At 39.7% G+C, this 16511-nt stretch overlaps 1 protein-coding gene across 1 annotated transcript in view; it reads left to right on the top strand.

The window, feature by feature from the left end:
* The window catches only part of MIPEP (mitochondrial intermediate peptidase), a 207202-nt gene that overhangs the window by 3208 nt on the left and 187483 nt on the right, over window positions 1-16511 (top strand). Inside the window, 3 exon segments of the mRNA XM_019651433.1 lie at window positions 4276-4364; window positions 7134-7220; window positions 14020-14083. Of these exon segments, the coding sequence (XP_019506978.1) occupies window positions 4276-4364; window positions 7134-7220; window positions 14020-14083 (240 nt within the window).

The following is a 16511-nucleotide window of genomic DNA, read 5'->3' as shown; positions in this document are numbered from 1 at the left end:
CTATTTGAGAGTTGTTGGGTGTAATTTGTTCTAGTGCAGTATGTCATTAGGAATGGGAAAAATGTGTAGGAAAAGGTGCTATTTAGAACTTGTACTTTAATATGTATAGTTAACAATATATGTGTAATATGTAATAAAAGAATGATTACTCATATGGCAAAGGTTCTTCTTAGGACAAAGATTCTTCATTTATGAGAACTACCAGAATTCTAATAGAAATTTATCTATTTACAATAAAATTAATCTTATGAAAAATCAGTTTTTATAAACCTTTTCAGGAATGCCTTTTCTAATTAAAAGTAAGGTTTGACATCAAACTGTTTGTATTAAAGACTTTTTTTCCTTTACATTTTGAAGTTAAAATAGAAGTGTACCTAGGTCTCTTCACAAACTAAGAAACCCATTGCTGAGACAGAAGGCAGGATTTTCTGTCAGCCCCATAGAGTCACATCTGGATTAGTCATATTAGTGAAAGCGATTATAGTGGTGCCCATAATCCCAAATGGTGATCACCATGATGCTGTCTAGGAGGTCTGACAAGTTCACGAACTTGTTGCAGTGATCTTGCTAACCTTTTCTTTTGATGTCAGAGGTATTACTCATTATGAATTTGTACCAACTGGACAAACAGTTAACCAAGTTTACTATTCGGAAGTGCTGAAAAGGCTGCGTGAAAAAGTTAGATGACCTGAACTTTTCACCAACAATTCATGGCTCTTGCATGACGACAATGCACCAGCTCACACGGCACTGTCTGTGAGGGAGTTTTTAGCCAGTAAACAAATAACTGTATTGGAACACCCTCCCTACTCACCTGATCTGGCCCCCAATGACTTCTTTCTTTCTTTTTTTAATTGGGGAACAGTGTGTTTTTCCAGGACCCATCATGTCCAAGTCAAGTAGTTGTTTCAATCTAGTTGTGGAGGGCGTGAGGATCAAATCGGCAACGTTGGTGTTATGAGCACTGCACTCTAACCAACTAAGCTAACCAGCCACCCCATGACTTCTTTCTTTGCCTGAAGATAAAGGAAATATTGAAAGGAGGACATTTTGATGATATTCAGGACATCAAGGGTAATATGATGACAGCTCTGATGGCCATTCCAGAAAAAGAGTTCCAAAATTGCTTTGAAGGGTGGACTAGGTACTGGCATCGGTACATAGCTTCCCAGGGGGAGTACTTCGAAGGTGACCGTAGTGATATTCAGCAATGAGGCATGGAGTACTTTTTCTAGGATGAGTTCACAAACTTAATTGTCTGACCTCGTATCTGGTGTTGGACTGTATGTGGCTCTTTCTTCACATTTATTCAACACTGAGCCTCCACCTTGTGCCAGGCACTGTTCTGGGCACTGGGAATGCAGTCATGAGTAACAGACTCATAGTCTCTGACTTCGTGAAGCATTGTAGTGTTAACTTTTTTTTAGATCTTACTAGGCACCAGGCCCTGGTAAGTGCTTTACCTGAATTAATTGATTTAACCTTCTCAGCATTATCTGATTTTCAGATGAGGAAAGCAAGGCACTAAGAGGTTAAGTGATGTGCCCAAGGTCACCTAGCCTATAAGTACTGGAGCTGGGCTTTAGTTTAGGCAGCCTGCCTGCAGAGTTCATGTTCTTACCTGTCCTCCTGGGGTTGGCTGGCTGCTCAGGTCAGACGAAACCTTACCTGCAGACGTTGGGAAGTTAGCCTTCCCATCATTTAAAAAAGTACTTACTTTTAAAATTATCATGCAGTAGGGGCCGGCTGAGTGGCATGTTGATTAAGAGCTGGCTTGGGACGCCCGCTCTGAGCAGCAGGGCCCTGGTTTGGATCCCACATGAGGGCCAGTGACACTGCCCTCTACAGCTAAGATGAACAACAGTGCGACCTGGAACTGGGCTGCTGTGAGTCGCCAGCGACGGCGTAGGCTGCAGCTCCTGTGGCAGTGGGTTGCCATGGGCTACCGTGTGTAGCCAGCAGCCAGCGTGAGTGGCTAGCAGCCGCAGTGAGCGGCCGTCCAGAAGCCGGTGACTGATCTGCCTCACCCAGGAAGAGCACAATGATAATACCAACATGAGCCAGTGAAGCGACGTCCTCCACAACTAGACTGAAGAACAAAAGGATAGCAACGTGTCTCTTCCCTTTCCCCTGATTCTCCAGTGGTGTTCCCCTCCCCCAATTCCCCAATAAAATCCTTAAAAATAAAATAAAATAAAATTATCATGCAGTAAAATTGACTTCTTTAGATGTGGGATAGTACTATTCTATGAATTTTAACTCATTTTTCATGTAGCCACCACCACAATCAGGATACATAAATTTTCCATCACTCCAAAAAAATCTCCCTTTATAATTACACCTGCTTCTTACCTCTGACAACTACTGACCTGTTCTTCATCCCTGTAGTTTGTCTTTTCTAAAATGTCAGATAAATGGAATCATATATCTTTTGAGAATGATGACTTTCACCCATTTTGACACCTCTCCATGTTTGTTTTTCATTTTTCAGAAAATTTCCTTTCTCTCATACACCTGATTTGAGCAGTAACACTTTTCAGATGATCATACAGTCACTATAAGCTTCCTAGTTTTAAGGAAGTTGATCAAGCATCATAAAGGGTTTTTCCCCAGAGTGAGGTGAGATATGTTGTGGGCTCCTTGTAGTTAGGTCTTGGTTTTACTGCGCCTTGGTTCTGTTGCTCCAGTACATATGTGCTAGTGCTTTACATTAAGAGCTCTTGCACCTTCTCTGCATAACTGTGTCACTAAAATCTGAAAAGGAAAATGTTTGTCAGTGACTTTCACTATATGTAATCAAATGTTGGCTTTTGTGGTCAGAAATCCCAGAACTCACTGTTTTATTTGTTGTCTTAGCCTCCATCTTAATTAAGCAGTGTTCTAAGATTTTTTTCTGTTTTTTTATTTTGTTCTTCACTAAAAGATTTTTGCTTGTCCCATAGCTTGTCCTATTTTTGAAGGTTTTTATATTTATGAAGTATAATATCTCATTAAAAAACTAATGTGATTTATGTATGTAAATCTTTGGGTAAAAAAGTTCAAAGAACCTTTCTCCTTTTTGAATTTTTAAGATTTTTACCTGCCAGTAAGATTAATACCATTATAAGCTAGTGGTTTTAAAAACTATATTTTCCACCAAGTGGTCACATTGTTTTTATTTTTTAATATAGTTGCTATGTAACAGTATTGTTTTCCTCATCACTATTACAAATGAGTTTTAAAATGTATGCTAGTGTTTTAAATTTTAATATCACTTGTAAATTCTGCAACATGTAGACTGGTAATTTATACAATATATTGTAAATAAATTTTACAGAGGTGATTTTGCAGAGTTCATGTAATTAATGTTATTGTTACATCAAATGTATAAAATTATGGATTTTCATTAAAAACTATTTGATAATAAAATTAGGAAATATTACCTGTGGTCATTTTATTTCATGTTATAGTCACACATGTTGTCTTAAAGAATGAAGAAAAATGTAGTATTTTGTAGTTTCCCAGCATTTTTGTTTTGCAGTGTACTGCAGTTAAGATGAGAAGTAAAATCTGGTTTTACATGATTTCATTAAAAAGCTTCTAGCTCAGTTTAATTCCCAGGTCAGTATAGCAGCCTCTTCAGCAGTGGCAGTTGTGTATCCTTTAGGCTGGGACTAGGAATTCATACTTACTGGAAGGGATATAAAGAGGGTATGTGTCTTTGTTTTCTGCATAAAGGCTAGAATGTATTGGGTCGTCGGGAAAATCATGATGCATTTTTGCATTGAAAGACATAGAAAAATACGTCAAGACTTTCCTGACGACCCAATAGTTATATTAGCCTTGAAACTATACTGTGTCCATTTAAAAAAAAAAAAGAAGAAAAGCCTTTAAGAGTTGTCCTCTGGAGTCAGGTTAACATGTGAGGACTACATACTGCAGACAATTTTAGTTAGAAAGTTTTAGAATATTTAAACAAGAATCTGCTTTTTTGAACTATAGAATTCAGAAGAAGTCACTTGGTTCGCATTTATGTTTGAAGGAGAAAGACTTTTCTGAAATAAAGTTACTGAAAGTATTTACTTTGGAATGAAACAAACTTGGTTCCAAGGAATAACAGAATAATGTTCAGAAAGAAGCTGCCTCGCTGTAGTAGTTAGGAAAATTTCAGTCATGGAAACACATAGGTCAAGCCAAATGGCACATTTTAAGACATAGGTTTTCATTTCACCCTTAGATCCTGAAATAAAGCTTTCCATCAAATTCCCTTTTGGTTTTGTCTTTCCTCTCTATTAGGCTGATTTTGTGAAAATTGCTCACCCTGAGCCGGCATTCAGAGAGGCAGCGGAAGAAGCCTGTAGAAGTATTGGCACCATGGTAGAAAAGTATGTTCTGTTCCCCCTTTGTTACAGTATCGGGTGACATAGTCTCGTGGATTTGTGCTCTAAAAAATCTGTCCACAGGGCTTGTTCCTGCCCAGCAGGGTGGGGATGGTGTTAATACTGCACCACTGCCCAGGGTGGTGAGCAACGGAGAGGGCCCAGGGGCCAGGCTGCTGCGTTCACCTTCCATCACAGACAGTGTGACTTGATTTGTTCTGTCACTTAGTTTCCTTTTCTATAATAAAATGACTTGCCTCTTAGGGTTGTGACGAAAATGAAGTGCTTACAAGGGTGTCAGGCAAACCTCCAGTATCCTTATTATCATTGTTTACGTTAAATCAGGTTTTTTAGTATCTCAGTGGCAAGTTGGAGATTCTAGATTATCGTGTGATTAAATGGCTGTTGCGTTGATGGCTGTGGACCACAGGGCAAAAAGCCAACATCTTGGCACCATGGCCTGGCAGTCCCTGTGGAACTGGGATTAGCGGGTGTCTGGGGAGACCATAAAACTGTCTGGGAGGGCTGAGGCAGGCTGAGGCTGTGATGAAGTGAGTTAAAGTGATTTTGAGGTAAATTGAAATACTTTTAAGCCATTTCTGAGAGCTCCAACGTGCTTGTTAAAACAGTGTAGAGGTGGGCAGTGCCATCCATATTCAAAAACACTTAGGTGACGCCATGCCACAGAATGTCTAAAGCTAGTGAGAGCATTTGGCTCACCTGGCATGAATTTATGGCTGAAAAAACAGAGCCAGGCAGCACGAGAAGACTCAAACCAGGAGCTGAAGGATAAGGTGAAGGGGCGGTGGCTTCTGCGGCTCCACCAGGCTTCCTGGAGGACCTACACTTCAGTGTGTGCTGCCGCGGCCCCTCCCCCACGGAGCATCATTTGCCGTCTGGGACAGTGCGCGTGATTTTTGTTACCGCCCTTGAAAATCAAATTGTTGAGTGGGGTAAATCCCGTCCTTGCAAATGCCAAACACTGAGTCGAAGGGGCTGAAATTGGGGACGTCTTGGAGGCAACAGTATTGCTTGGGGAATGGCCCCAAGAATTGAGAGCTGCAGGATCGCCTGCCTGAAATGTCCTGGATGCTGTGTGGTGTACTGTCTAGTCTGACAGACATGGGCCCTTACTTGTCTGGGAGGACAACAGGGAACCGTAATTGGTAGTCAGGTGTTGTCAGGAGTGTCTGTCCAGAGTCTTCCTTTACCCTGGAGAGTGTTTGTGTTGTTCTTCCGCTGCTGCCCTGAGGCTGGCCCAGGAGCCGGAAGTCAAGTCAGGAAATAGAACTCGGTCACTAGAGCTCTGCTTCCCTTCTCACGGAGCACTGTGACTCATTTTCTCCTTTGGTCTCACTGAGTCATAACTAACTGCTTCAGTTGATCTGTGAAAAATAGGGTGATTTTAGGTACATGTGTAAGATTGACTTATTTTCCTATGGTGGAAAAAAAGCCTATAATTAGGTGTGTTTGTTTAGAATTAATGCCAGATATAAACTAAAGGCTAGACTTTATCTGAGGATCTTATGACAGATAAGAGATTGGCTCAAACTCCTCAAGAGGGTACATGCAGGCTAGCTCTAAACTGCTGCCCTTTTGACGTGCAGTAGCTTTAGGTGAGCAGGCCTGGGGGAGATGGGCAACCACGCCGATTTTCTCCCGGCTTCCTGGGATGATGCCTGGGGAAGGAGAGGAGGTGGTGTGCCTGCCCCTCCTGTTGAGGGTTTTGTGATTGGCAGTGACTGCCTCAGTTCCCGTGGTGTTCAGGGTGGCTCATGAGAATGATGGCAACAGAAATCCTTTGATGTATATAAAACTGCCGGAGTTTGATTGTGAACTGACTGGGGAACCTGACCATCCTTGAGTCACTGAGTAGGAATTGGTGCATGAGTTTTACAACTTCTCCCTTCCCTGAGGATACAGCAGGCAGGGAGATTGTGTCTAGAACCAGCTCACTGTTTAGCCTGAGAGCACCAGGGCTTCTTTGCATCCAGGGAAGAAGGACTCAGGCCCTGAAGGTGGTCCTGTGGGGTTGGGCTGAGAGCAGTACTCAAGTCGGGGGTGGCCAAGGGCAGGCTGGCTGGCCACCTAAAAACAGCTAGAGTTCATTATGGGGAGCATGTGCTGTACACACATCATCTCATTTAACTCTTAGGACGACCTAAGGCTTAACAAGCCGACAGGTTCAAATAACTTGTCCAATGTCACAGAGTCATAGTAGGGCCTGTGTTGCAGCCCAAGTGTGTGGCTCCCAGGCCTCTGTCCTTGCACTTTGCTCACAGTGTGGGCCTGCCCTTCTCCACCCAGAAGGGAGCCCAGGTTCTAGGGTACTCAGCTCAGGACTGCAGAATCTTTGTGCCTGTTCATCCTCCCATCCATCCTCAGTCCTTTCCTGACTTCAAAACAAATGGCTGCTGGCATATTGCTAACTGGGACTGGTTCTCAATGGCAGTGGGGTCATTTTAAATCACCAGTTACCACAATCCTCCTTTCTCCTCTTTTCTGTCTGCTTGCCTGGCTCTGGCTGCTGACTGGCTTTTAGTTTATCCTTGTACCTTCCAGAACAGTTAGTACTTTGACACTTTGCCCAACACACTGACTGTCAGTACACTAAGTGTGTTATTCCTAGTCGAAATGAAGAAACAGAACCAAACCTCAATCCCTTGGCCTCTGGGCGTGTGTTTGCTAGAATCTGACATTGTTGTCTTGATGTAATATCAAAAAGAAGTTATTAGAAAATCATTTAATTTTCTTTTTCATTTGTAATTTTCCTAGGTTGAACACAGATGTGGAGTTATATCAAAGTTTGAAAAAATTACTAGCTGATAAAAAACTGATGGATTCCCTTGATCCAGAAAGCAGGTACTAATTTTTTGCATTCGTTGTGATTGTGACTGTAAAGGTGAGATTGGAAGACTCCCCCTGAGTGTCTGTACCCACAGTCCCCTGTGTCTGGAATGTATCTCCACAGGTATGTCTGCATGATTCTTGCACTTTCCTTAGGACTCCACTCAAATGATGTCTCCTCCAAGACCTTTGTACCAGGTCATGTTCCTACCCGCCTTGTTCTTCTTAGTCCTAATCACTTGCAACATTACCTTATCTGTTATTTGTTCACTTGTTTATCATCTCTCCAACTCACTAGCCTGGAAGCCTTGAAGGCAGGGATCTGGTTTGTTTCCTTCACGCTGTGTCCTTAGCACCTGCAGCCTTGTGGCCTGTAGTAGGTGTTTACCCTGTGAATGAATACCTATAAACAGCTGATAATTACACTTGGCTTCATGTTCGAAGTTCCATAATTGATGCCACCAGAAGATATCAGCAAATTGATTTTATTTACAGGGTGGATGTCAAGATCCTCGAAATGATTTGCTTTGGTTCAGTAGATTATATGTATTAATCTGAAGTGAAAAAGGCCTAATTTCTAAGTCAATACATAAAAATATTTGATATAGGACTTTCTTTGGATATCATATTTCTTTGTTCAAATTTATTTATATATAAAATAAGTGTTGTAGGGTTTGGCATTAACCCACCTAGGTATTATTGTGTCATAACACAGAGATTAACCTTTTTTTTTCTTACCTGCTTATATTTGTTCATCTACTTTTTTATTTATGGGGCACTTTCTTCCTTTGGCTTCGTGATTCTCCCTCCTCCTGCTTCCTTCTCTCCTTTCTGTCTCACGTGTAACTTGTGACCTCGAGTGAAGCCCTATTCTACAGGGATCAGTTGATGGGAACTGAGCCTGGTTGTGAGCGCCATGCCGTATGAGCAGTGCAGTGAGGCTGTCACGCGGGCTGAGTTCACCTGACAGCCTGTGTGCAGGTCTCTGCTTGGCCACACTGCACTTGATCTATCCTGACACTCAGGATACTAGTAATGTTAGCTGTACCACCAGAACAGTTAGTCTTTATTGTAATTTTAGGCTTGAGCATTACCTTCATTATTAGCAAAACAAATAAAAGTTGAATGCTTGTAAATTGTGCCAGATCTATACTCAGCTGGTACTGCCTTTGAGGAACAACAGGTTATTCATCATCTGACTTTGATAAAGACTGACTTTTCCATATTTAATGTATAAAAATTGTAGTGGACTAGTAGACCATTTTAGATACAAAGGATTTGTGCTTAGGATACACACCGTGTTTCTAGATGTTACTAAAAATTCCAGTAACAAAATAATAAATGCATTGGGCATAATAAACTGGGTAGACTAACACTGTTCTAGAAAGTAGATAGTAACTTGAAAGTGAGAGGAAACAAGAATTTGAAGAAATAATTATTGAAACAGCATAGCATTTGTATGTCATCAAGGGTGTTGACCAGCACCCAGAAGGAACCCTGTATATGGTAAAGTGTAAGGCAATGGCTAAACAAAGAATTATAGATTTAATAAAATATCTTGCTATGACAAGTTAATATATAGAAGAAATGATTTAAGTTGAGTAGATTATCATCTTATTTGCATTCTTTACAATACTAATTCTATGAGATATTCGGAAGTATTCCCAGTGGGCCCCATTGGTGAGTAAGTTTGGAAATCTGACATGTTTTATTTTCCCCTGTTGGAGAATTTTAATATATTAGTGTCTCCAAGAAGCCGAGCCATAAAGAAATCTGTTTTACCTGGGGTTTTCCAAAACCATCAAGAGCTTTCCTGTATGCAACATAACAAACACATTCTCCAGAAAATACAATAGAAGGAAGATCGCATTCACAAGAGCAAAAAAGCTGTAATGCACCTTGGAATAAACTCAGGAAGGCAGAGTACAGAACCTCAAACACACACACACACACACACACACACACACACACACACACACACACACACCCCTGGGAAGCATGAACGATGATATTTAAATGGAGAAACATACTGTACTCTTAGGAAGGAAGAAAGCTCAATAGTGTTCTCTACTGGTCTGTAAGTTAAATACAATCCAACCTGTATCTAAAGAATATTTTGTTGTTGTTGTTACTTAAAATGATTTTGAAGTCATAGACAAGAAATATGCCAGAATAAGCAGGGGAAATTTGGTAAAGAAAAGTACTAACAAGGGATTTGTACCGGATAGTAAGACATTGTAAAAATACTGTATTTAAAAGAACATTTTAAGTATTTATGCCAGAATAGTCAGTTAGATTAATGAGAGAATAGAGAAATTTTAGACACGGGCACAAATATATATCTGACTGCATTTAGTATGTGATAGAAGTGTCATTTTACATCAATAGGGAAAGACTTGATTTTTAGTAAATGATGGTAGGCCAATGGATGACTATTTTGGGAAAAAAGTAGATTAATTAAAGATGTCAATATTTTTAAAAAATAAATCATAAAAGTATTGATAATCTTGGAATGTGGAAGGTCTTTTTGACACCAAAGTCAGACAACAAAAGGAAAGATTGATTTGGTTATATAAAAACTGCAAACTTTGCTATGCCAAAATCCTTCCACATTCAAAGTCAGCATACACAAATGAGACAACTGTTACTTGATAAATGTTACATGATAAAAGGTTAATGTATTTACTATGTGAAGAGGCTGTGCAAATTACTAAAAAAAAAAGAAAAACAAAAAGAAAGAAAAAAGTGGAACCCTCATATAGAAAAAAAAATGGGTAAAGGATTCTTTTTTTGAAACTATTTCACAAAATCAGGAATAGCAACAGGTGGCCATTAAACTTTATAACAGCATGTGATAAGTATAACACTGGTAATAAATGGGTCATAGTGGCTGGAGATGTGGCCTCCAAGCCTTGGTTTTCTCCTCTAAAAAGAGAATAAAAAATACTTCATAGGATTATTAGGATGTTTAAATGAAATAATGTAAAATGCTTTGTCAGTATCTGGCACATAGTCGTCATTTAATCATTGGGCTGTACCACCATTAAAGGAAGGTAGGATAAAGTGAAGGGCCCATCAGTTGACAATAGGAATCGTGCTTTTATGGTTTGGGACAGGGGTTGGCAAATTGCGGCTCGCCAGCCACATGCGGCTCTTTGGGTATGTTCCATCTCAAAAGTTTGCTGACACCTAGAAGAGCCAATCGTGTCCCTCACAACAATTTAAAACTTATTCAAGAGCAATAAATATATTTTTACATAATCACCACTATGTAAATAATAGCCTTTAAACATTTTACAAATGAAACTATGATAGTTTTATTTTCATTTTCAGTTTTACTTCAGAGCCACATGTACGTACCCAAAGAGCTGCATGTGGCTCGCGAGCCACAGTTTGCTGACCCCCGGTGGCTCTGTAATCTCAAAAGTTTGCTGACGCTGGTTTGGGATGATGAACCATCTCTATTTGAGTATAAATTGATAGTTCTTATGGAGGACAATTTAGCAATTAAACCAATATTCATACTTTTTGATCATTTTAATTTCTTGAAATTTATCCTAAGGAAGCAAACAAGGATAAAGAGTATATGTAACAAGAGTTTTTATCATGATGCACAGGAGGGGAAAAAATGAAAACATTTTTAGTCAATACAAACATGACAAGACACAATACAAACATGAAAAGTCATGTTTCCAAAAAATAACGATATAGAGAAATATTCAATGTTCATGATACAGTTTTTCAAGGAAAAGCATGATACAGAAACGTATGTAGCCGGGGCCCAGTTATTCTAAATAAGTAGTATAACATTAAAAACCAGTGACAGTGGATTGGACAGAAGTCAGGGGAAGGTCTTTATTCTTGTTGGTGACAGCCACAAGTTAAATGCCACCAAGACAGTATCTTCCTGAGACCAAAGATGCTGCCTCAGCCTGTGCTTCTCAGGACAGCAATCCTGTTGGGTGTTCCCACACCCCATCCACCCCCAGCCTACCTGGCATGGCACCTGGGGAGAAAGGCTGTTTCGAGTGAGGGAACCAATGTAGTGTCCTTTGTGTCCATTCAGAAACCCAGCAAACATTTTCAAGTACCTACTATGTGCTGGGCACTGTGCTAATTTCTCTAACCTGATTTATTAAACATGTTCTTCAGAGCCTTAAAAAAAAAAAGAAAAGAAAAATAAGTAGATTGGAAGGAAATACTACAAGACTTTTGGTAGTGATTATCTTTGGTGGGATTAGTGATTTTAATTTTTTCATACCTTTACATACCATACTGTGTAGCTGTTATACATAAACTTATGTAATACAATAAACATATATATAATAATCTCCCATCCCCAATTTATCACCCCCTGCTGTCTTTCCTTTCTCTTATTAAAACAAGCAGAAACTGCCTTTGCTAGAAAAGAGAGTGGTGTGTTTTTTAGGTTGACTCTTTAGTAGGGAGATCAATGTGAGGTAGGGAAAACGGGGACAGTTTCGTGCTCGAGGGAAGAAGCACTTTACATTATTTAAGAAAGAAGGTAAATTACTAAATTATTAATGTGTTCTATTGAGTTTTCAGAATTTTAGAGCATTAATTCTGTTCATTCAAGGTATATTGGCACAATAATCAGGAGTACAAAAATTCCCATTATGAAAAGCCAAGGAAAGCCAGAAGAGCAGATCAAATAGCCGCATAATGTAATTCTAGAAAAAAAGAAAAAAGTTGTTAGAAAAAAAAGTATTAACAGAAAGAGGTGTTACACTTGAAATTGGTTCCAAGCTTGCAGCAGGATTAAAAAGAAGGAAAACAATTCTCATTAGCCAAGAAACTCAGCTTCCGGCACAGGATCAAAGAGTTTAATATTCTAAGTAGCTGCTAATAGTTGGAAGAAAAACTGAAAATCTCATATAGAAGGCCTTTGAAAAATTGTCCAAGTATAAACTGTTTTATGTTTTTCATTATTGGGATTTGGATGGAGTTGAAATAAGTAAGTAATTATTGTGGCGGCTTTCACAGGTTTGTACTCTAAGAATAAAGGAATAAGCTCCTACATGAAAAGTGAATTATAATTGTTTTTCATGTTTTGCAGTACATATATTGACTTACTTAAACATTGGTTGAAGCTATTTTTTGTTCCCCCTTTGCTAACTGTACTTAAACACGCATGTAAAGCATTTATAGTCCAGTACGATGAAGGCCTCCCACTGCATGATTTTCCATCGTCTGGCTGCAAGACAACCTTTTAAAAAATTCTGTGTTCACCCAACAAATATTTTTTTAAATAAGTTTTTTAAAAGTGGAGCTTATGAATGCTATTGGAGCCCATAGCAGAGGCCCCTCATTTGGTTGGTGGTAGAGGGCAACGTTCAGAGATCCCACCATGCAGGACAGGGCGTTTGTTCAGGTGCCAGGTTATTCAGGCGGAGGACTTCTGACCTTGAGAAAGACCTTGCAGGAGTGGAGGACAAGAGGCAAGGTGGCCCGTTAGCGGTGGTAGCAGTATGTCAGGGCAAGGGTGACAGCAGCCTGTTAGATACATTCCTGTTTCCCTCTCCCCCAAAATAATTGTCAGTCATGTTTAAGGGTGATATTGGTCTATTATCTCCTGGAGGTCAGGTACCATGTGTTTTTACTCCAATCTATTTGTAGAGTTGTGTATCCCAGCCCATGCTTTTGTGGCACAGCATGATGATGTCTTATTTCCAGTGGACACATATTTTCTTTCATTTAGTGTATCTTATGAATTCAGTATTTTTATTTCCCTGGTACCTAATGGGAAAGTAAATGATATTAGTTTCTAAAGCAACAGGGAAAATGTACTTCTAAGTATAAAATATTACAGGAGAAAATTTCATGAAAAGTTACCCCTTACTTCAGATGTTATCCAGAGTACTTTCTCTTTTCTCTCTCTTTGGTTTTGTTGCTAATAGTTGACATTCTGATGAAATTGTTACATTAAGGAAAGGGTAGGAAAATTAGGGCCTGCTGTTAAATTTGCATCTGCATTTTATGATGATTAAAAAATATTGATCTCTATCTACAAAGTATACTAGTACTAATTCTTCTAATAGGAATCTTCCCTCATAAGTCTCAAGCAAATTTAGCACTAGGGGAAGAGGAGGGTGGGCTGAAGCTGATGAAGAGCCTGCTTTTTAATAGTGAATCAGGAATCAAAGGTGATGCTTTCAGTACTGATGACACATCAAAGGGTATTATTGATGGTCTCTCTTTGAACTCCTCAAACACTTTACTTGTATCCCTGTGAAGAAATTTATTATTCCAAAAAGCATTTATCCCCTGTGGGACCATGTCATATGGCACATACATAAGTGTTTACCCACAAGCAGCCTAGAGTAGTTCTGTTAAATGCACATGCTAAGTATAAAATGTATTATAGTTAGACATATATAGGCTTACCTGGTTGTGATCAGGTAGCATGTGTATGTCCCACACGCACTAATTTGGTATGTTGCATGCAGTATGCAATAAATATGTTTTAAAGGAAAGACAGCTGGACAGTTGAAATGCTGTCCACCGCCTCTAGAAAAAAAGCAGCAGATAAATTTGGCCTCATTGGAGTAATCGTCATTCCTTTGGTTCAGTTAGCATGTTGTAGGTGATACCTGATTGTCCAAAGCAGAGCTTAAAAACCCACTCAGCTAGATAATTTTCCTGACTTTAAGATGTTAAAGCTTGTTTCAAACAAATTGTATGTGTGTAAACATGTGGCTTTTTGTCAATAAGGTTGAAAAAAGTCGATTTAGCAAAAAATTGATTTTTGTTAATAACTATTATTACATGTTATAACCTGGGGTTCATTTTATAGGCGAGTGGCCGAACTGTTTATGTTTGATTTTGAAATCAGTGGAATTCATCTGGACAAAGAAAAGGTAAGACTTTCCTGTTTTTTGGCTTCTCTTGTTTTACTAATATTTAGTTGGTATCTTTGTTGCTATAGTCCTTGTATATACTTTGAATTTGCATATTATAAAACCACTTAGGTCATTTATGTTATGAAATCCTTCTGTAGATTGTATTTGAATGTTGTGCTCTCTGGAAGTTGGCCTATCACTCACGATAATTCAGGATTAAGAAATGACTTGAGATGTTGGGGTGCTCTAGATATCGTGAGATTAGGATGAGTGAGTAGGAAAGCGGACTCCACGGAAGATTAAGGTCTGGAGGTGGAAGCACAGGAGTGTCACTAAGTCCTTTACATAAGTGTATTTATTCATATTACACGTGTTTTTGACAGATCCACAGTTTTGTTCTAGAAGCAGTACGCATGGGTTATACAACGTTTTAAGCTGGGGTGAGAGGGGCCTTATACATTGTCTAGACTACACTGTAAATTCACATTGCCTAGAATGGACACATTTTCCCCTCACCAAGCCAGTTGTCATTTATACTTCTTTGTACCAATGGTATCACCATTCTCTGAGCCACTGAAATAAAATTTTAGAGTCAGTTTGCATTTTGTCTATTCCCAATATTCTAATATTTTAATCAGTGACCAAGTCCTTGGATTATTCCTTTAGAGTTTCTCTTGCATCTGTCTGTATCCCCAAAACAACTCACCTTGATCCTTATCTCCAAATACCTAGGCTTCTTCTGAAGCCCTTTTGTCTTCCTGATACCCGTAATGAACAGCTATGAAGCATTTGCTATTTAAAGCATTTGCATGTATTTCTCATCAGACACAATAATTTTGAGGCTGGTGCTATTATTTCTGTTTTATAGATGAAGAAACTGAGGCACCTAGAGGTTATGTGATTTATACCAGGTCACTAGAGCTAGTAGGTGGAGCAGGCCATTACATATGCCAGACGGACTCTAGAGCCTAGTGAGCTAGCCCTGCCTACAGGCCCTCTTGCCAGGTTTGCCTGCCTGAAGTCCCCGTGAAGGCTTCACCTTCAGGCCAAGGTCTCTGCAAAGCTTTTATCAATCTGAGGTGGAATTCTATGTTAATCTGCATTCATACTTTATTTACTACATGCATATGCATTTATCTTTACTACTTATTGAAGTTATTATTACATCGTTTATCTAAAATTATAGACTATTCAAGGACAGAGTATAGGTCATGTTTTTATTTATTTTTATTTTTTAAAGATTTTATTGGGGAATTGGAAGGAACAGCATTGGGGAATTGGGGAAGGAGAACAGACAAATTGCTGTCCTTTTGTTCTTCAGTTTAGTTGTGGAGGACGTCGTTTCACTGGCCCATGTTGGTATTGTGATCATTGCACTCTTCCTGACTAAGGCAGATCGGTTGTCGACCATTGGATGGCCGTTCACAGAGGCTTATGGCAGCTATGCTGGCTGCTGGCTGCTCACGCTGGCTGCTGGCCACTCACAGTAGTTACGGCAGCCCACTGTAGCCCCGCTGCAGCCTCCACCATTGCCGGCGACTCACGGCAGCCCAGCTCCAGGTCAAGATGTTGTTCACCATCTTAGCTGTAGAGGGCAGTGTCACTGGCCCATGTGGGATCTGAACCAGCGACCCTGCTGCTCTGAGCTCGCACTCCCAAGCCAACTGTTAACCAATGAGCCACTCGACCGACCCTAGGTCATGTTTTCAATGCATACCAGTTTGGGACTCAGTAAAATATTGAATGAATGTATAATGAATCACAATGGCCGCTGATATTAATCAAGTTTGATATCTTCAGGAAGAAGGTTGCTAGTAGAGAATATAGATGAATAGTTTTATGATTATATGTAATCCTCATGAAAGATGTTTTTGAGACTTTACTAAAAAGTAATATGTGTCAAGTCAAGGTCAGTTTCACCAGCATTGACCTTGCTGCTTTTATCATATGTTTTTACAAGAATATCTGCCCTTCCTAGCAAGTAACTCCCTGAGAACCCACAAACATTAAAGATGTAAGTAAAGGAAAGCTGCTAAAGTCCTCTCTTACAACTTCTGTCTGTTCCCAAGGGTGCTTCTCCAGGACAGGATAAAAGGAAGACATTTTATACTTTTTAAAAGAGAGATCTTGAAGTAAACCCACCAACATAATCTACCAACTGTTCAGGCATATATTCTTTCAATATACTTTCTAGTTTTTTTCTTATTTAATTTTAAAGGTCTCATTGACTATAATTTAAAAGTTTAAAATTAATGGATGTCGGGCTGGCTAAGTGGCGCGTTGGTTAAGAGCTGGCTTGGGACGCCAGAGGGCCCGGGTTCGGATCCCACATATGAGGACCGGTGACTCTGCCCTCTACAGCTAATATGCTGAACAACAGCTCAACCTGGAGCTGGGCTGCCGTGAGTCGCCGGCGACGGCGTAGGCTGCAGCCAGTGCTGCAGTG

This window comes from Hipposideros armiger, unplaced genomic scaffold (genome assembly GCF_001890085.2).
Source record: "Hipposideros armiger isolate ML-2016 unplaced genomic scaffold, ASM189008v1 scaffold_160, whole genome shotgun sequence".
In the NCBI taxonomy this organism is placed as follows: Eukaryota; Metazoa; Chordata; class Mammalia; order Chiroptera; family Hipposideridae; genus Hipposideros; species Hipposideros armiger.
This window is presented reverse-complemented; position numbering and strand designations above follow the sequence as displayed.